General features: G+C 36.3%; 1 protein-coding gene across 7 annotated transcripts in view; it reads left to right on the top strand.

Annotated features, from left to right (window-relative positions):
* Clcn3 (chloride voltage-gated channel 3) overlaps nucleotides 1–21,128 on the top strand; it is a 73,432-nt gene that overhangs the window by 32,790 nt on the left and 19,514 nt on the right. For all 7 annotated transcript variants that reach the window (XM_034520180.2, XM_034520183.2, XM_034520182.2 and 4 more), the window contains 5 exons: nucleotides 11,343–11,500; nucleotides 14,608–14,707; nucleotides 16,162–16,349; nucleotides 18,359–18,481; nucleotides 19,806–20,012. In XM_034520180.2, the coding sequence (XP_034376071.1) occupies nucleotides 11,343–11,500; nucleotides 14,608–14,707; nucleotides 16,162–16,349; nucleotides 18,359–18,481; nucleotides 19,806–20,012 (776 nt within the window). The remainder of the gene's footprint in view (nucleotides 1–11,342; nucleotides 11,501–14,607; nucleotides 14,708–16,161; nucleotides 16,350–18,358; nucleotides 18,482–19,805; nucleotides 20,013–21,128) is intronic.

The following is a 21,128-nucleotide window of genomic DNA, read 5'->3' as shown; positions in this document are numbered from 1 at the left end:
CCACTTGTACAAATCCAGATGTTAAATATATTCTTGTAGTCAAAAGGATATTCTATAGGCTTCTGATTAAAAAAAAATAAATTATTTGATATTAGTGATGCTTGTTTTACACTATTGTCTTCATGCACTGTTATAAAACAAATCTGTCATCAAATTTATATTTCCCATAGTATTTACATTTTTAATAAAAATTCTGAACATTTTATTAGCACTAGCTTTGTTTTCTAAACAGACACTTTACTGTGATTTATTTTAAATCATCTCATGGCTTATCCTACATTAGAAATGCTTTGTATATTCAAATTTCAGGATATGAGCAAACTTTATTACTACATTTACTAAATTTGTAATGTTGATTTTTTTTTTTTTGCATCAAGTTTTTACCTTGTGCCTACATAGGACACTAGTGACCTAAATTGTACTTTACAATTTTGTTTTTGATTTTTAATTAATGTGCTTAATAATAGGGTGGGGTTTGTTTTTTTTTTTTTTTTTGCAAATTTACTTTTGTTCTGATGCTGTATATCTACTGATCAGAAGTGAAGTTTGAACCTGCTTTCAATATGTGTATACCTACCTTGTCTATCTAAGGCTTTTATACTGAGGTGACAACAAAACCGAACAGTAAACAGTCCATCGAGGTAGGCATTGGGCTCAGCAGTGGTACTGGGCAATTGGATGCCTTCTTTGGGATTTTGTATTAGCTTCTAGGTCTTTGCCGTTTAAGTAGCTAAATGTGACTGGATGACTGAATGGTTTTTCAGAGTATATACTTTTATATTTCATTTATACTGTCTTTGATCTAGCCGTTGTCCAACTGATCACTTACTAACCGCAGAGCTTTATATTTGACAACCCCCACTCTTACTCCATTTTGTTCTTTTCAAGCAGTTTTGCGTGGTCCAGGCTGCAGCCCTGAAATGTAGTTGAAGATGATCTTGATTGTCTGATCTTCCTGCCTCTACCTCCCAAGTGCTGGGCTTAGATTCTGTACATGCTAGGTAAATAGCTACCAAATGAGTCACATCTGCAACCCTTCACTGCCTTTTGAGTTTACCCAAACTCTGGGACTTCTGTTATCAGCCCACAACATTTACCCTTCGTTCCCTCATCAGGATGACATTTCTTATTACTAAGTTCCTAGAGGGAGAAAACGTAAATGGCTGGATCTGTTGCTCTCAAGACAGACGTAACTCTGTCAGGAAACATTTAAATACGGATTTCTGGCTCCCCTCTTCCACAGTATTCAGTGTCTGTGCTTGTGCTCGTCTGCTATGATAGCAGTATCAGTAGAAATGGCAAGTTCACTCTCCTGTCTCTGGAAATTGGCCTGGAGGTAATAAATGACAATCTTATTAAGCAGTGGTATACCTATTCTTTATAAAATAGGTGTCCGAGTGTTTTTCTGTGAGAAAAACATTAAGTTGCTGTTTGTGTGACTATGGAATTTATTACTGAATCCTGTTTTCATTTAGTTCATATAGTTCATCAACTATACCTACCAAGGTAGGAAGTATATAAAGATTTATGGAAAAGTAGATAGTCTTGATATTTATTTTTCTCTAGTTTTGTGTCAGTCTTCAGGTTTAAAATGTTGGTCAGAAAGAAATTAACCAGTATTTTTTAAGAGATGAAGATAATAAAAAGTGAAAGATCACTATTTACTAAATAGTTTCATTTACTAAGCGTTGGTTTTATTTAGGTACATATGTGTAAGCTCTGTCAGTGAGGCGTGCTGTAGGCTGCAGTTGTATACAGTGGTGTAGTTCTGGAGGGTAGTTTAGTTTGATGAGTAAAGGTAGGCTCTCCGAGGTGTAGGCTGAGTCTGAGGACCTGAGGGTGGAGGAGGGGTGCGCTGTTAGCACTTTCCAGTGTGGGTTTTGAGGGCAAAACACTGCCCCAGAGTAGTATTACAATACATTTTCTCCTCTTCGGTTTTTGGGATGTGTATGTGGTGGTGGGGGCACCAGAGTTGATATTGGAATCTTCCTTGATCATTCTTTTCCCTTATTATTTGAGGCAGTGTCTTAAAGTTAAATGCCTTGCTTCTATGATTACTTGTCACCAAGGCTGGAATAGCAAGCTTGTTGCTACGCCTACCTGACATTTATATAGGTTCCGGACACTGGGACTCGGTCCTTTTGACTGTAACATGTGCTCACTTCAGCCCACTACACTTTTTATTGTAGCAATTTAAACAGTACAGGAGAAAGTGATCTGGAGCCAGGAACTAAAAGGCTGAGTTCCCATAGTGATTGTTATAGATAGAATTATAACAGTTGTCCACAGGCTAAGTGTGTTTAGGGAGAAGTAAGGCATTGACTAATTATTGTGAACTTACCCTTGAGATGTACCCTAAATGTATATCCTGTAATCAGGACATTATGTGTTTTGACCCTATTAATACAGTGGCAGTAACTCTGGAATAAATGCATAGGTTTGGGTGTTTATTCCACTACTTACTTACATTATGTCTTGATGTTATTTCATAGTATTCTATCTTTGTCTTTCAAATTTATAAAATAGAGAATAAGTCTTACCTTATAATGTTGCATTGAGTGAGCTATAACAAGAATCATTGTACAATAAATGTTCCACAAGTGTTAGTAGTTTTTATTGTTTTCAGACATGAGGTAGTTAATAGGATCTAGCCTTTGCATGGAAAACTTCCTTTAATCCTGATGTGGCCCATTTTATATACTTTTCTCATTTATCATGTATCCTTTGCTGATACTCTATTTGACTAATTCAAGGTCACAAGACTCTTAAATTTTCTTCTTAGGGTTTTGCAGTTTTAGCTAATCTTAATTTTGGATCAAAACATTTGAGTCTTTGTTCATGGGCATCTAGTTAGGCATGTAGTTTCATCTATTGCATAGATAGCATTCCTCAGCATCATTTGTTGAAAATGTTATTCTTGGGGCTGGAGAGCTGGCTCAGCAGTTAAGAGCACTGTCTGCTCTTCCAGAGGTCCTGAGTTCAGTTCCCAGAAACCACGTGATGACTCATAACCATCTATCTTGGGATCTGATGCTCTCTTCTGGCATGCAGGTGTACATACAGATAGAGCACTCATTTACATAAAATAAATCTTTAAAAGAAATTAGAAATATATCTTTAATTTAGAGTTAATTTTAATTTTCTACAGATAAATGCTAGATTACAGATAATTAGTAAATAATGCATTTTATTTCCATAGGTGTCTGAGTGTTATAAAGTTCTGTGGCTATAGAAGAATGAAATGAAGCTAAAATGTCTTCTTTGACTAGGAGGAGTCACTTGCGAACCAGTCTATGTATATAGTTTATTAACTGAGTAGTTTTTCTAAGTGAAATCTTTCTATATTTTTGATATTGGAACTGTAAATACATTGTTGATCATACTTCTAAGTGATTACTTTTATATACATATAAGCAAAATTATGATTACTTAAAAATTTGAGAACCCCCTCCAACACCTCTAAAGTTGAACTTCATGTCTAAATGAAAAAGATACTTTTTCTCCCATTCTCTTTTGCATATTGTCCATGTTTTGGGTTAAGATTAATACTAAATGATTTGATCATAGATCAATATCAAAATATAATACAGTTTGATGAAGTCTTAGGTACAAAATATTTGAACAGATTGAAAGTTGTGGGTATTTTATTTCCTCTTAACTGTCAGTATTAAGCTTTCTCATTACTTACTCGCTTCTAGTCTATATACACTTGCTTCTAAGCTAAGAATAGCTGACAAAATGGACCTATGAGCTAAAAGGTTAATAAGTAATATGTGCTGGATCAAAGCTAATAGGTAGCCGATCTGGAATTGGATTCTCAAACCTTCTAACATCAAAATACATTAAGGTCATGGGAGTTCTTTTCTAGGCTCCTCTGAAGAAAAATATTAAGTAATAATAAGTAGACATTAGATTTGCAGGCACAGATACTTAGTGATCAAACCTCGAAAGAACTGTGTGTGTGTGTGTGTGTGTGTGTGTGTGTGTGTGTGTGTGTGTCTGATAGCAGGGTAGAGGGGCTTGTTGTTAAATCTAAGAGCCGGCAAACTTTCAGATCATACTTTCATGTAATTTTACCATCCTGGAATCCAAGTAGCAGGAGCCAGCTTACATCCTATTGATAGCTGTTAAAATGAATTGGTTTCTTTTGTTGTAGCAGTATGTTTGAAATTTATATATCCAGCAGCTATTTTTTTTATAGACTCTCCTTTCTTCCCTCTCTCCCTCTTCTCCTTTTCTCCCCCACTTCCCTCCGTCCTTTCGCTCAGAGAGTTCAAATCCAGTACTTGGTGCTTGGCTCCAGCCACATACTCTTTTTTTTTTCTCCTTGGCTGAGGCATGTATCTGATAGATCTCATCAAGACGTCCTACTGCATAGGGTGGAAGGTTTTTATAAAAAGCTTGAGACATGTTGCCAGAAGAGAAGTAAAGAGTTACTGAGTGGGCACAATCAATATGGACTGCTCGCACAAATACTACCCTTTTGACGAGGATAAATTATTATTTAATTATTTTAAGTTTGGAGATATACCTGATTATTAATAATGACTATTTGGTAGTAGGCTTTAAAAAATAGGACAAGAAAAAGTTGAAATTAATTGTAAAAGATGACTAAGAAAAATATATAATTCAGATATTGTTTGCATTGGTCAAGTGATCTAAATTTTTAAGTTATAGTGTATCATAGAAAATATATTAAACAATTCATCAAAAGGATATATGTACATTTAATGACATGATTTCCATAAAGTATGAATGAAAAGCTCATTATCTAAACAAATATGGCCAGTGTATGAGTGAGTCTGGTCTGCATGTTTCACATCCAGGAAATGGAAAAGCTTGAAGCCTATCATTAGTCTGTAACTCGCTTCTTTTCTTGGTTCTCTCCTAGTCTTTGTACAGCATATCTCAAGGAATGTGGCAAAATGGGGTTTCATATGGCTTCTTCTAGAAATTCTAAGCACTTTTTTTTACAGACTTGTGAAATCTAGAAAATCATCTCTTGTGCTGAAAAGTATTTGCTTTAATGATTTTCTCTTTCGTCTGGGTTTTAGAATTCTGAATTATCCTTATTTTATATGTATGAGTGTCTTGCATGCATGCATGGCTGTGTACCACATGTGTGCAATTCCTGTGGAGGCCAGGAAAGACCATCATAAAGCCTGGACCTGAGTTATAAATGGCCGTGAACTCTCATGTTGGTGCTTGGAAATGAACCTGGGTTCTGCAAGAACAGAGACTGCTTCTCACTGCTGAGCCATCTCTCCAGCTCCAATAAAAATGATTTTTTCTACTCTTTTACCTGGTAATGCATGTATTTGATGGTCAGGAGAAGTTTGTGGACAGAATAAAGAAATAATAAGGTCATAGAACTTCATTCTTAGTTCCAAAAGGTATTTGCCTACATTGTCATTACTGTCTCCACAGATAAGCAGTCGGGGGCAGCATTTGCATTAGAAATGACATCCTGTCAGTTTAGGTTATTAAACCAATTGTAAGAGATGTGATGAAGGCAAAGAAAGGCATAATAATCAAGAAAGCAGTGGTCTGACTGCCTTTGTTTTATCCTTGAAGACCTTTATTTTCCAAAGCTTGTTTGTGTATATCAATTTTAGAGAAACCATGTTATAATTTCTATATTAACCAACTCTTGAAATACTGTTTTACTATAAAAGAAGTATACCCTACGTGTAAGAGAACTTCAGTTTGTGTTTGGGTAACAATTAAAACTTGTCTACTTTAAGATTTTGAAGGGTAAAGTTGATTAATCTGTTGCTTTCTAAAAAATGTAATACACATGTAATTGATTTCAGTTTATCTCATTTTTGCATATGTAAATGAAACCTTATACTTATCTAGATGCTGTGAACTGTATACGGAGTAGAGATGTATTTGGAATACTTGACGACTGTTATTACAGTTATAAAATACACCTTTAAAGTTACTCCATTTGCATGTATATGCATCTCTCTGATGTATTAGAGACGAATGAAGCTTCTGTCTTTTCTTCCTCTTTTTTACAACTTAGTAAAGTTTTTTGTGTTGTTTGGTGGAACAAAGTATATAAAACCATTTATAGGCATTCCATACTAATGCAAATATTAAAATTCTTGAAAATGTTTGGTTTTTGTTTTTTAAAAGGCAAGTTTTCACCTGGTTTTAAAACTTTTGTTAGAGTACTTTCATATCTACCCAATAATGTATTTCTGTACCTTATTTTGTGGTACAATGGCAGAATTGGCTTTTATGTCTAAAATAAAACAGCTCTCTCTAGCTGTTAGGTTACTTCTGTATCAGATTATAAATATTTTAGCATCCATATGATTTTGTTTTCTATAACAGATTTTAGGAAATTCTACTCACACTATGCTCAATTTTAATTTGTTCAAAGATTGCACATCTTTTTTTTTTTTATACTTTTTTTTATTAGATATTTTATTTACACTTCAGATGCCATCCCCTTTCCCCATTCCCCCCCCTTAGAAAACCCCTATCCCATGCCCCCTTTTCCTTTTTGCATTTATATATTTTTTTAAAAAATAATGTTAATCATAAGCGTTATAAGTTTGGAATTGTTCAATCAGAGGTGTAACCCACTGACCAACCTAGATGTAACAACTATCTTTGACTGGTGGAGATACATGAATATCTGCCTCCCTGTCTCCCCCCTCTTTCTCTCTTTCATCACCTAGCTTCTCCTCTCCTTCTTCCTCTCCTCCTCTTACTCCTTTTCTTCCTCTCAGTACTCCTCCTACCTTAGCTCCTCCTACACATAACCCTTCCTGTTAAAATGAAACTTTTCTCTCAAAATACAATTAGAGCATAATTATGCCAATTTGTACCAGAGAGGTACAAGATAGTCCTAATACCCAGTCCATCATTTTGTTGACTAACCAGCACCTCTGTCATCTATCCTAACTAAAACATTTACTTCTGAACCTGGCTTTAGGATGAATGTCAGCTGACGACCATCCACTCAAATCTTTTCTCTTACGGTAAATAGCTATAAGTTTTCAACCCCGTCAGAAATCCAGAATGACTGAGTTAACTATAATTGTGGGAAGCACAAAGCATAGCTTCTAAAACTTAGCCAATTTATAGAGACCTCTGAACACCTGAAAAGCCCCTATACTACCGAACGTTGGAGCATCAAATCTTCAGCCTTCTGGCCCAGAATCATCTGACAGACCTTGGTGATGCAGGATTATTAAGGACTGATTACTCTGTCTAGGCAGATATAATCAGTCGACTATTCTGCATGTGTGTCCTTTTCTGGACAGTAATTTGTCTGTAGATGGAGAGAGGCAATTCTTGCCTAGTGGCTGTTACCACACAACTGGAGTAACTCCCAGGATGCTCAATTTCTTCTTAGAATCCACGACAGGAAGCTGTCAGGAGCAGACAGGTCTCTAATCAATATGAACATTAATATATAAATATTTGTAGCGTCAGTTCCATGGACTTCTGATGTTTTGAAAACCAACTATCCATGTAAGGTAAACTGGACTGTTTTCTGTTCACTCCTCTCAGCTATTTCTAAATAAAATATGGAAAACACCCTAACAATAAACTCAAAAATATGAATTTGCTATAGTCCCTTAACTCATAGGTTAACCGTCCCAAATCAGTTAAAAAGGTTAAAAAAGGGCTGGTTCTAGGCATTGTATTCCTAAATGTGTTATACAGGCACAATGCCCATGAGCATATCAATATTCATCTCATTTTTATATTAATAAGAGGCTGGTAACAATGAAAACCTTAAATTTGAGATCAAAGTAAATTTTGTACCATTTAAGAAATTATAACTTCATCTTGATAATAATTATACAGATTTCTACCAATAGGTTATAGCTATGCAATAAGTCCTAGCTAATCCCCCCTGTTCCAACAAAACCACTACTTGTCCCTAGAAAGACAGACCATTATTAACCACATTAGTCCCCAAGCTCAGGGAATAGGTGTGCTGACTCTTCTTTAACTTCTTCAAGCTGATTAAGGGCCTTGAGATTTTAGAAGAGGGGTGGGGGGAAGAGTAAGTTGATAAGCCTCTGATGCTGTGTCTTCACTGAATCCAGATGGAATTCCAGGACATCAGAGGTTTGGGCAGGTCTGCTCAGTATGCTTGATGAGTAGATAAACCAAGGCTGTGTATTCTGCAATATACAATTCTCAGAACAAGTTTTAGTATCAAGAAAAAAAAAATTTCCCACCCCCAGGGGGCTGACATTTTTTTTTAAAGATGTTGGTTCTGAAGACTCCCCCCCCCCTGCTTGTTAAAATTGGTTGTAGTATTTACGTTTCAGATTTTATCCCCTTAGCCTACTTCCTCCCACCACCCAGAAACCACCTATCCCATCCCCCTCCTCATGCTTCTATGAGGCAGTGACCACACCTACCCCCTCACTATCCCCTCCCCGTCCTCACATTCCCCCCCCCCAAAAAAAAAATGAACACACACAAAAAAATGAACACAAGAGGCATCCCCTCTTGGTCTTCCTTCTTCATGAGCTTCATGTGGTCTGTGGGTTGAGTCTTCGCTAATCCAAGCTTTTGGGCTAACATCCGTGGAGATATGTTTGTGTAACTATCTTCTTTTGGGGTTTTTGGAAGATTACTTTCTTGCTTTTTCTAGGTTGTAGTTTCCCTCCTTGTGTTGGAGTTTTCCACCAATTATTCTTTGAAGTGCTGGATTTGTGTTGAGATACTGTGTAAATTTGGATTTGTCATGGAATATTTTGGTTTCTCCATCAATAATGATTGAGAGTTTTGCTGGTTATAGTAGTCTGGGCTGGCATTTGTGTTCTCTTAGGGTCTGTGTGATATCGGTCCAGGATCTTCTGGCTTTTATGGTCTCTGGTGAGAAGTCTGGTGTAATTCTTATAGGTCTGCCTTTATATGTTACTTTGCCTTTTTCCCTTACTGCTTTTAGTATTTTTTCTTTGTTTTGTACATTTGATGTTTTGACTATTATGTGGCGGTAAGTATTTCTTTTCTGGTCTAAACTATTTGGAGTTCTGTAAGCTTCTTGTATATTTATGGACATCTCTTTCTTTAGGTTAGGGAAGTTTTCCTCTAAAATTTTGTTGAGGATATTTACTGGTCCTTTAAGTTGGGTGTCTTCCCCCTCATCTATACCTATTATCCTTAGGTTTGGCCTTCTCATTGTGTCTTGGATTTCTTGTATATTTTGGGTTAGTAGCTTTTTGTATTTTGCATTTTTTTTGACAGTTGTGTCAATGTTTTCCATGGTATCTTCTGCACATGAGATTCTCTCTTCCATCTCTTGTATTCTGTTGGTGATACTTGTGTCTATGACTCCTGATCGTTTTTTTAGGTTTTCTATCTCCAGGGTATTGTCCCTTTGTGATTTCTTTATTGTTTCTACTTCCATTTTTAGATCCTGCATGGTTCTGTTTAATTCCTTTTCCCGTTTGGTTGCATTTTCTTGCAATTCCTTAAGGGATTTTTGTGTTTCCTCTTTAAGGGTTTCTATCTGTCTACCAGTGCTCTCCTTAAGTTCTTTGAGAGTGTTATTTATGTCTTTCTTAAAGCCCTCTATCATCATCATGAGAAGTGATTTTAATTCTGATTCCTGCTTTTCTGGTGTGATGGGGTGTTCAGGGCTTGCTCTGATGGGGGAGCTGGGTTCTGATGATGCCATGTAACTTTGGTTTCTGTTGCTTACGTTCTTGCTCTTGCCTTTTGCCATCTGGTTAACTCTAGTGCTGCTTGTACTTGCTGTCTCTGACTGAAGCCTGTCTTTCTAGTTATTTAGCTTGTGTCTGATCTCCTAGGGGTCCAGATGTCTCTGTGATCTTTTCCGGCTGCACTGATTACAGTGGTACCTCTAGGATGCCTCAGGATATGGTGCCTCCAAGGTAGTAGTCCAGCTAGGTGACTGCTGTTCTGGGTGCAGTGTCTCCTCTAGAATATCTCAGGATATGTTGTCTGAAGCTCTGAGTTCATTTGTTCCTCTGGCTCTGGATTGAGTGGACCTTCCAGTATGTCTCAGGTGGAATCCCGGGTCCACACAACAGCAGACCTGGCAGAGGTCTGATCCAGGCCTCAGATCTGAGAACTAGTTTCTAAGACACTGTCCAAGTTAGAGCGCCTGGGATCCCTGCTTCCTCTGGGTTCTTGGAGGTTGGGGGCAGAGCTGCCACCCAAGATCTGCTCAGTGCTCTGGCCCAGACCAGAAGGAACCAGTGTTCCAGGCCGGGAGTGACCAAGATTGCACATCTTAAAGAAAAATTCCTACTAGTGAGCTTGCTGGTTTGAGATTATTTATGTATATCTTAGGCAATTCTTATTTTAAAAGAATCATTTAATTGGGGGTTGCTTACACTTTTATAAGGTTAGGGCCATTATCATGGTGGGAAGCAGACCAGCATGGCACTGGAGCGTGCAATGACTGAGAGTTCCATAGGTAGTAGGCACAGTGCAGGGGAGAGGGGCTGGAAAGGGGGGAGAGACAGAGACACTCAGAGAGACATTGACAGAGAGTCACTGGGCCATCCCACAGACACATCTCCTCCAATAAGGACACACCTACTCCAACAAGGACACACCTATTAATCCTTCCAAATAGTTCGGATGGGGACTAAGTATACAAGTTTATAAGCCTATAAAAGCATTCACATTCAGACTACCACAGTCTATGTTAGGTATGGTAACTTTCTCTTCCCAAAGGGTTTATATTTAATATATGAACTTTTTGTCAAGGCCTCTTTTTACATAACTAACAGCTCAGTGCATTTACATACTTAAAAATTTGCATTTATTTTATGTGTAGATTGAACTTATTATCGTAATTAAAGCTGCTTGTATTTCTTCAATTCCCCAGACATCTTTTAGCATTCAAGGACCTTCTTTAGGTTTGTTTAATCATATGAAATATATAGTAAATATGTGTCAAAGATTTATTAAACCTTAATGAAGGAACAGCTTGATGAGGAAACTGATTCAGCCGAGAACCTGTGAGGCAGAAATGTGTGTAGTCTCTAAAGCAAAGAAAATCCTTTTAAGTCATAAAACAGCAAACAACTAAAGTTTACAATTTTGAGTTATCTTTCCTACTGGAAAGGAACAACTTATATTTTACCAGATGAGAATCATTTTCAGTTCATCAGTCTTCAAAAGTCATCCTCTAACTTTATGGAGGCTATTTTGTTACCAATGGTAAATGGTGGTAATTCATACAAGATTCTCTTGGCCAGAGTATCAGGTGACCATTAGGCTGGTTCCTAATAAAACTCTATGAGGTCATGAATATTATTTTTGCCTTATTTTTAGTTTTGAATAATAAACATTTAATAATAATAAACTTCGTGTATGTACCACAGGAACTCATTATACAATGACAAATGGAGGCAGCATTAATAGCTCTACACACTTGCTGGATCTTTTGGATGAACCTATCCCAGGTGTCGGTACATACGATGATTTCCATACTATTGACTGGGTGCGAGAGAAGTGTAAGGACAGAGAAAGGCACAGGCGGGTGAGTATTTTCAATATTTTATTAAGATAGTGGAAGATGGATCATTTACCGTTGTATTTCTGCCAATGATCGCAGGCCACTAAAATGTTATATATTAAAATATATTTCGATATGTGATACATTTCCTCTGCTTTGTCTTGATATTCCCTCTTTCAGTCCTTTATATCCTTTGTTTTTCTGTACAGGGTTTGATGTAGTTTAAAAACAGCAGCAACAAAAATAAGTACAGTTAGACAAATTAGAATGGAAAGGGAGAAATGCAGCATAGGAATTGGGTGAAGACTGACTAAGTTTAAGGAGGTCACCAAGATATTTGCTTTCAGCATCTCGGCAGCTAATGCAAAAAAGAATGTTTTTGCTAAGTCTAATGGGAAAGGAAGATGTACCAGGAAAAAAATCACTTCGTACGTTTTTGCAGTTCCTTAACATTTTCCTAGTAATAAATACTGAGATTATTTCTCAAGTATCCTGGATAAAGTTTTTTTGTGTGTACAATAACCCACTGATTTGTTTTTTTTCCACAAAAGAGGCTAGAAAGAAAAATCGAGGCATAGTAGTGCATGTCTATAATTCCGGCAGTCAAGAGGCTTGAGGTGCAGGAACGCAGTGCAGGCTAAATAGCACGACCCTATCTCAAGACAGAACAACCCCAACCCCAAACCCCACAGTATAGCGAATGCATACTGGTATAATCTAAAATGTACTTTCTCAAAAATAGATAAAAGATTTCTCTGAAATAAAAATTCCAAATTCCCAAAGCCTCTTATTTATACCTATTTGATTATTTATGGTATCTGAAATTTACTTTTACAATAAGTTTATGCAAATTAGCTAGAACCTTTTGATTGGTGTCTGTTTTTATGTGAAGCCCGAGCTTGCAGTAGATGTGCTATGTGTGAAAAGTACAGATCGCTGAGATGCTCTTGAGCTGAGGGCGTACTGAAGAGAAGCACAGGGCTCGCTACTCTCGTCCAGTGATTCATTCTGTTTTTGTACTCAAATGCCTTTTGAATTAGAAAAAGTATTGAGGAACCTCAAGAAACTTGTTAATATGAGTTAATATTTACTTGTTAAGTGTTAAGCTTTAGAACATTTAAAAATAGTAATTCACTTAAAAATTATAACCATAAACCCACTACTTTAAACATAACTATTATTATATAAAAATAATACATTTTCTGAAATAAAAAAGTAATTGCACAGTGATTTTCTTTTTAATCTTCACGATTGCCTTGCTTACTAAGCGACTGATAGGTTCTCATATCTGTTTTTCAGTGTGATGTTATGTTTTTTGCTTAAGGAATAAAAAGAAAATTCAGCCTCAGGCAATTCTAGTTTGAAAAGCTATGAGTATTTCAATAGCCTTTTTAGATTAACATAGCTGTTTTCTGATAAAATAACAGGTAGTAGTTTGTAAAAGACAAGCTGCTGATGTGCATTCTGAACTGTCTTAATGCTAACTTTGTTAAGTTAAAATCCATTGCTTCACCTTGAACCTTGAGAATACATGTTCTTAACATGAAATTATAATTTAGAAAATACTAGTTTACTGACCTATGTGGATTGTCAGATGTAGACAAATGGTTGGTTGGTTGGTTGGTTGGTTGCTTGCTTGCTTGCTTGCTTGCTTACTTATTTGGGTTTTGTCCTGGGAATTTAACTCAAAGCATATACAATCTTACCATGCTGGAAATAGTTTCTCTTGCAGCTTCAGGGGGTTTCCTGGGCCATCTAGGTTGTGTGTGGATTTTTTTTTTTTTTTTTGAGAACTATTTTCAGCCCATATTGATACTTTTTATGAGATAGTATCATAATACAAGTATCAGAAAATTACCACTGAGTAAAAATACTTCTATTGTTTTTAATTTGCTTTACAAAGTGACAGTGGGTTGTTTTGTTTTTGTTTTGTTTTTAAGAAAGCATTGCAGCTTGTTTAGCCAATACTATAATGGTAAACATATTTAGATGATACCTATATTTTTGTAGCTTGGTAATGAGTCAACACTATTTTACATGCAATGTTTCTGTACTGAAAATGCACCAGCAAGAGATTATTAAATGTCTGTTGTGTGCAAACAGAAGAACAAGAACAATGGCAGAGACTGTCTGAAAATGACTTAATTTTATCTTTTAAATTTGCGTATTTTTTTATCAAGGAAAAGCAAAGTGGAATTTAGTGACCATTTGTAAGAGATTTTAAAAAGAGGTTGATATCTGTGTTTGGATGCTTCTATTTGAAAGGGATATAATTTTCTCATTCACCTTAGATTTTACTGTGTCTTTTTAATTGGTCCTTGCAGCTTTTGAATAGATGATCCACTCAGAATATATCAGGTCATTGAATTCTAGCTGTACCTTTCTTTTCTACAGGCTACTTGAGCACTGTGGCCCTATATGGACAGTAGAGCTTCTTAATGCTAAGCTGTGAGCAAGACAAAAGAAGCTAGTTAGGGATGGGTTTAGAAATGCAGTCTTAGGGATACAAGCATGCCCTGCTGTTCTTAATGTTCTTACGTCAAATCTGTTTCTTTTTTGTTAAACTCTAACTGCATATAGTCAATCAGTTGCGGACATTTTTCTTCTGACTTGTACAGAAGTCTTTGGCTGTTACAAGCAGGATTGGAGCTCTACACCTATGTATTCACAGTCCTATAACTTGGGGGAGGGATGTCTCTTTGCCCATGTAACTCATGTGTTCTCTTTTTTGAGCAGTTTTTATTTAATTGATTTTAACTTTTAAACACAATTATATGTCAGTAAAGTGCTGAAGGCAGATGTTTACAGCTGTGTTATCTAACTTGTGATATGCCAACTATGTGTGTGTAACAGATAAGGCTTGAAACCGTCTATGTTAGACTTTCGTGTGGCTCATGGGCCTCATAGTCAAATCTAGAGGTTCTTCTTTAAAATACAGATAGATCTCTGCTTGGTGCATGTCCTCTGGCTTTTAGGTACAACTGTCCTACAGAGTGATTTTTATCCCAAATTTGCTTTGTTATTCTTTAGTTTTACAATGTACTTTCTATGTTATGAGACTTGAGAAAATTAAGACGACTCAAGTATTATAGAAATACAGTTTAAGAAATGAAACATATTTGTAATTTCAGATCAACAGTAAAAAAAAAGAATCAGCATGGGAAATGACAAAAAGTCTCTATGATGCCTGGTCAGGATGGCTTGTAGTTACATTGACAGGACTTGCATCAGGTAAGGAAAAGGTTTAAGGTAAATCTTTCATTTTATCTTGCTTGATTTTGCTTTTAAGTTAACTAGATAACTCCTTTCCCTTTTTTAGGTACATTAGAATTTTTTAGAGTGTTTATGTCTCTTGGAAAATAGTAAATACGAGACCAGGAGACAGAGGCTTCCGAGTCTAATTGGCTAGGGCACTTTGTCTTATCAGTTTGGCTGGCTTTTCTAGATTGTGTTTCCATATGTGATAAATGGTTTGGATGAACAAACAGCTTGTGTTTCGTATAGTTAATAGCTTATACTTGTCATGCAGGCCTCTAGCAGCTCTGCATGTGTTTAAGCCTCATGCACTCTTCATCATTAACACTGCCATACCATGATGCAGATGAAGGACTGAAGGACTAAAGCAAAGAGCAGTTCAGTGCTTGCCCACAACCTTGAAGTGATAGGCGGCTCACTAAATGGTCTATTCTTTAGTCCTGCACTGTCCACTGTGGTTGCCAAGGAGTTGAACTGCTGGCAGCTGACAGTGTGAGTCCTGCTGGGGCAGTTAGAATCACTCTCCGCCTCCATCAGGCAAGGCAGAAAACAGGAAAAGAAAGATATTTGTGGAGAACAGAGAGAAGTATTGATAAGTGGCATGCTTTGTGCTCTGTCTATGTGACCTATTGATTTCTTGTGATAATAGTGATCTAGGTTTGATCATAGCTTTATATATTTTCAGTATTCTGTCAATAAAATAATCTTTATATGTATAGCTTTCTGTTAATTAAGAAAAATTATAAACTTATAGTGAATAATTCAGTGAATGATATGAACTTCCTTAATTATAATTAATGAACATTTTATTCTATTATTTTGAATTGAGACAATCTCACCATGGCTATACTGGAACTTGATATATACACAAAGGCTGGCCTCAAACTCACAGAGATCTATCTTCCTCTGCCTCCCAAGTGCTGATGTTAATGGTATATGCTATCTACAAGCATTACATTTTAATATGCTCTGTGTCATAAGTCTACTGACTAGATGGAAACATGCCAATTAAAGTCCTGATTTCAGTTGCCAGAGTTGGGATGAGTATTGGAGTACTTTTAAAATAACCTTTTCTCTTTTTATAGTTGTAATTAATTTTAATAATGTGAGTTGGTTTTAATACCAAAGTACCAATTTTATTTTAAAATAGAGCTATTTATACTTTTAAATAAATGGATACACATATATTTAAAACCTTAAATTTTAAACTTAGATAACAGTTCCTAACTGACCCTTTATTATTTTATTTTATTTTTTTCAGAGCTGAGGACTGAACCCAGGGCCTTGCGCTTGCTAGGCAAGCGTTCTACCACTGAGCTAAATCCCCACCCCCCTTAGGATGTTTTTTGCTTTTCATTGATTTTTAACTAGACAGTTTCAATTCTCTCTAACTGGACATAGTTTGGACTTTTTCCATTGCCTTCTTACAGGGGCACTAGCTGGGTTGATAGACATTGCCGCTGACTGGATGACTGACCTGAAGGAGGGCATCTGCCTCAGTGCATTGTGGTACAACCATGAGCAGTGTTGTTGGGGCTCTAATGAAACGACGTTTGAAGAGAGGGATAAATGCCCACAGTGGAAAACATGGGCAGAGTTAATCATAGGTCAAGCAGAGGTGAGTCTTTGCTGGAGTTAGTCTCTGCTGTGCGTAAGTATGGCTGACCACTTCTTTATACAATCAGTCACATTACGTGATTGTACCCTTCACTAAAGGAAGGAAGCAGACGTCTGAGGGATGGAAGATATACACAGTGAGAGCAAGTGCAGATTGTCTTCAGCAGTCTTTGTGTACTTACTGCATAATCACATGAGTCACATGGTCAGGATGTGGGCTTAGGGCAAGGTGTGACAGAAGTATAGTTCCTGCAAACAGGAGCTGGGCAAAGTTGATACAACTTTTCTAACGTGGACTAATACATAATGTCAGTAATGTTGGTGAAATGTGAATTATGGAAGTGCAAGATATATTTTATAACTTATAAAGTCAGCTTTTCTAAGTTGACATACTTCAAAGAAATTTATACATTTTTAATTTAATTAAAATAGAATTGCATCCTTAAGCGTAAGTATGCACGCACAACATGTAAGTATGTAAGTACATCTTTCTGAGTCCATTTTTGTTTGTATATATTTTCACGGCTGGCCATTTTGTATTGGATAACTAACGACAGCACTAGTCCTTAGAAGAGGCTAATACTCTGTTTCCCTGCTCTCCTTGGATCCTAATATTCTTTGTCTAGAGGTAGGATCCTGAGAAATTTTCTCCTTTTCCACATTAATGGATCTACCACTAATAACTGCCACTCTTCTGGTCTTGCTTATGCCATCTTTTTCTAAGAGACACTGTTTTAAGTTTTTGGTTCTTAAAATCTTTGTGTGTGTGTGTGTGTGTGTGCCCGCGCCAGCACTCCTCCCATTCCTGAGCCATAATAGATACAGGAGGTGTGGTGTACATGTATGCAGTAGGGCTGGGTTCCCCATAATCTGTTGATGTGTACATTATGTCCTGCTGTGGTTTTCTGAAATAGTCTTTATTTGCCAGAAGATGCCTCCCCAAAAGTGCCCTGGACTGGAACTAAGCTTATGTATTTGCAGATGGTGGAAGGTCATATGTTTTTCTTTAGGTGGTACAATATTTAATATTATTACAGTGATGTTTTAGAATAAAGCTTAAATTTAAGATATTAGATATATTTTATATTCACATGGATATATTTAAAAACCATTGTTATAGTCAAAGTTTAGGTTGAAAGAATACTTTTTATTATTATGTTCCATGTGTTGTTTCTTATCTTGATTAATTGAAGTCAGTTTAATGACCTTCAGGAGAATTGTAACAGAATGAAATTGTATTGCCAGGAGCTGGGGAGATGGTTCGCTGGTTAAGAGTGTTCACTGCTCTTGCAGAGGACCAGAGTTCAGTTCTCAGCACTATATGCAAGCTTATAGCTGTACTTGCATTTCCAGGGAGTCACAGTGCCTGCCCTTTTCAGAACTCCCGAAATGTATGTTGTTGGTTTCTACATGCATGTGGTTTAGTGAGCTACACAGCCAAACACATTGAACAAACAAATATCAGAAAACAAAAGACAACAAAAAAGGAAAAATCCAAGTGCTAACAGAGTTTTACTTTCACCAACAATTTCTGAAGCATTTGTGGGTAGGCATAGGTCAGTATGTAACTAACATGTCTATGTAACAAGACTTTAGGCATCAAAAAAACTAGGAAATTTACCAAGAGGAAATAAGGCTTCTTAGTATGTGCCGTGGTTAGCTTTTGGATTTTACTTAAATACCTTGTTCACATAGAGCTTTTATTATTGGAAATAAGCCAAGAGGCTTTTAGAACTTTTACCCAGGGGTGTGTGTGTGTGTGTGTGTGTGTGTGTGGTAGCTGCATGTGCTTTGTAGTCCCAGCTACTTAGGAAGCTGAGGCAGGAGGACTTCTTGAGCTTAGAAGTTTGAACTCAGTCTGGGCACTGACTCACAAATATCTGAATCACAAATCTAAAAGTACAAATAACAGTAATGGTAAGTTCTACATCCATTTCTTATGTGGCAGGTGATTGAATTGGTGATGCACTGTAGATCACGTTCACACTCTGAGCTGTTTTTGCTTTTTAGGGACCTGGATCTTATATCATGAACTACATTATGTACATCTTTTGGGCTTTGAGTTTTGCCTTTCTTGCTGTTTCCTTGGTGAAAGTATTTGCTCCGTATGCCTGTGGCTCTGGAATTCCAGAGGTAAGCCATTTAATATTAACTGAATGATAATTTTATGCTACTTTTCATCTTTAGGAATTTTACATTTTTAGAGCATAGCTCTTTTTTTTTGTTAACATGAAAAAGAAAAATTAAAACATATAAGCTGGGGGCTAAAGAGATGGTTCAACTAGAGAGATCATCAGTCTCTCTCTCTCTGTCTGTCTGTCTTTCTGTCTCTCTCTTTCTCTCTCTGACACATGTGCACGCGCGTGCATGCGCCACACACACACATACACACACACACCTTCTCACCACTAATACATAGCTCATGAGTGAGAAAATATAAGTTTAAACAACAAAAACTTCAGAAATGCTTTGTTGCCTAAAGTTCTTTGATGGCCTAGTTTTGCTGTTTGACTCTGATAGTAATATGTTGATTTTTTTTTAAGACCATTGACTAGAATAAATAAGCTAATGACTTATAAATTTGGATATTTTATATTTATTTAGAATATAAAAAAATGGACTGTAGGTCAGTAGTATAGATGTTTGTTTGTTTGTTCTACTAGTAGTAATTTAAGAGAATAACATTTAGGTTCGAACTCATTTAGTTCTATATTTTACTTTTTAAAAATTAAATCTTTCTAACAGTTTTTTTAAATAAATTTATTTATTATGTATACAGCATTCTGCCTGCATGTATGCCCACAGGCCAGAAGAGGGCAACAGATCTGATTATAGATGTTTATGAGCCATCATGTAGTTGGTAGGAATTGAACTCAAAACCTTTGGAAGAACAGACAGTGCTCTTAACCTCTGCACCTTCTCTCCAGCCCTCTAATGTATTTTCTAAAAATAAATTATAGTTATTTTTAAAAGCTGTGTATGTGAAGATATATTTAGAAAGGAATCAGTACCTATAATTGTTATCAGATGTCGTTCATCGTCCCTGGTATAGATAAGACTTCCACACAATTCCAGTGTGGTAAGAAAGCATACTGTCTTTATTCTTGACAGACTGCAATATATCTACATGCCTGGTGCTTATTCCTACAAGAGAAAATTTCAAATTTGCCTTTAAATTGATTATATATCACTATGGTCCTACATTTACTTTTCCATGACCTTGTATTTTTATTTGTTCCTGAGATAAGATTGCCTCTTATCTTTGGTTGCATATTCAATTATATGATACAGATTTATCATATATGGTAAAATAAAGTTTGTTTTAAAAACTATGAATTGTTTTATACTTTGCCAAAGTTTGGTAGATTGTTCAGTGAGTGAAACATGAGACTTTGAGCGAAGTTAAGTTCTCGTGTTTCCTAAAGGAAATTTAATTGCCTTCCTTATTCCTTTGTAGATTAAAACTATTTTGAGTGGATTCATCATCAGAGGTTACTTGGGAAAATGGACTTTAATGATTAAAACCATCACATTAGTGTTGGCTGTGGCGTCTGGTTTGAGTTTAGGAAAAGAAGGTCCCCTGGTTCACGTTGCCTGCTGCTGTGGAAATATTTTTTCCTACCTCTTTCCAAAGTATAGCACAAATGAAGCTAAAAAGAGGGAGGTGAGTGATGTTTGTAGTTCATTTAACAGAGAAATGAATGTTAGAGAAACTTGATGTCCATTGAATGACTTCCTGGCATAAAGATCTGTGTAACTCTTTTTTGCTTAAATTAGTATTCAGATTAAAATTTGAGATTAGTCTGTGTTTACTTTTTCTTTCTTAACTTGCACCTTTCTAGAATTGATTGCTGCTGTTGCTTTAGTCAGACTAGCAAGAACCCCTTCAGTTTAGTTGATTTCTTCAAAGATCTTGGCTGTTTTTAATTAGCTTGACTTTTGACATTACTGCATCTTCAGGCTTGGGAGGTTGGGCTGTATTGTCCTTCTGGAGATAGGGTCTAATGCCATGGAAATTCTGTATAATACACAGAAACCTTTCTTGAAAGCACCATGGCGAAGTTCTGAGGACCTTCAGAGTTTAAGTCAGAAGTTACAGGGAACATGGGAAACCCTCTTTATTCAGATACTTTACTCCTTTTATACCATTCTAGGGCAACATGAACTTCTCTGGCAGATGGTTAAATTAGACTTTAGCTTTAGCTAGGTTTCTATATTGTTGTGGGTGTCTCTGAAGGAAAAGCAGGATCCTGACCATTAGTTATAGACTCGCGTTTCTTTAGCCTCATTGTCTTCAGGAGTCTTAAATTATGTTTTTGTAATCTAAACCTGCAGCCTGACATGGTATGGTTGTTAAGGTATGGCTTTTACGTTGCATCAAGGACTGAACTCAGGCCCTAGCCTTTCATCCTGTTGTTACTAGTGTAACACCCCCCAACACACACACATTTTTACCAGTTTCTTTAAATATAGTACCTTGTATATTATACATGATATATACTATGTACAAGGTACATACTGTGTAATATTAGCATTAAAGTATTGTATATAGATATCGTCAAAGTGAAACATTTAAAAACATCATATTTTCATCTTTGAAAATTCAAAAGATATACTTTGTTGTGTATCTGGTACTCTGGAAATATTTCCTCACATTGTAAAATTAATTCCATAGTAATCCTAGTATGGCACTACCTAGTTAGGAAACTAGGGCCAGCAGATGTGCTTTAGATAGCATACAGTTTGTAGCAGAATATGGATTAAAATTAGTTTTTCTGAT

The sequence above is a fragment of the Arvicanthis niloticus genome, chromosome 16 (genome assembly GCF_011762505.2).
Source record: "Arvicanthis niloticus isolate mArvNil1 chromosome 16, mArvNil1.pat.X, whole genome shotgun sequence".
Lineage (NCBI taxonomy): Eukaryota > Metazoa > Chordata > Mammalia > Rodentia > Muridae > Arvicanthis > Arvicanthis niloticus.
This window is presented reverse-complemented; position numbering and strand designations above follow the sequence as displayed.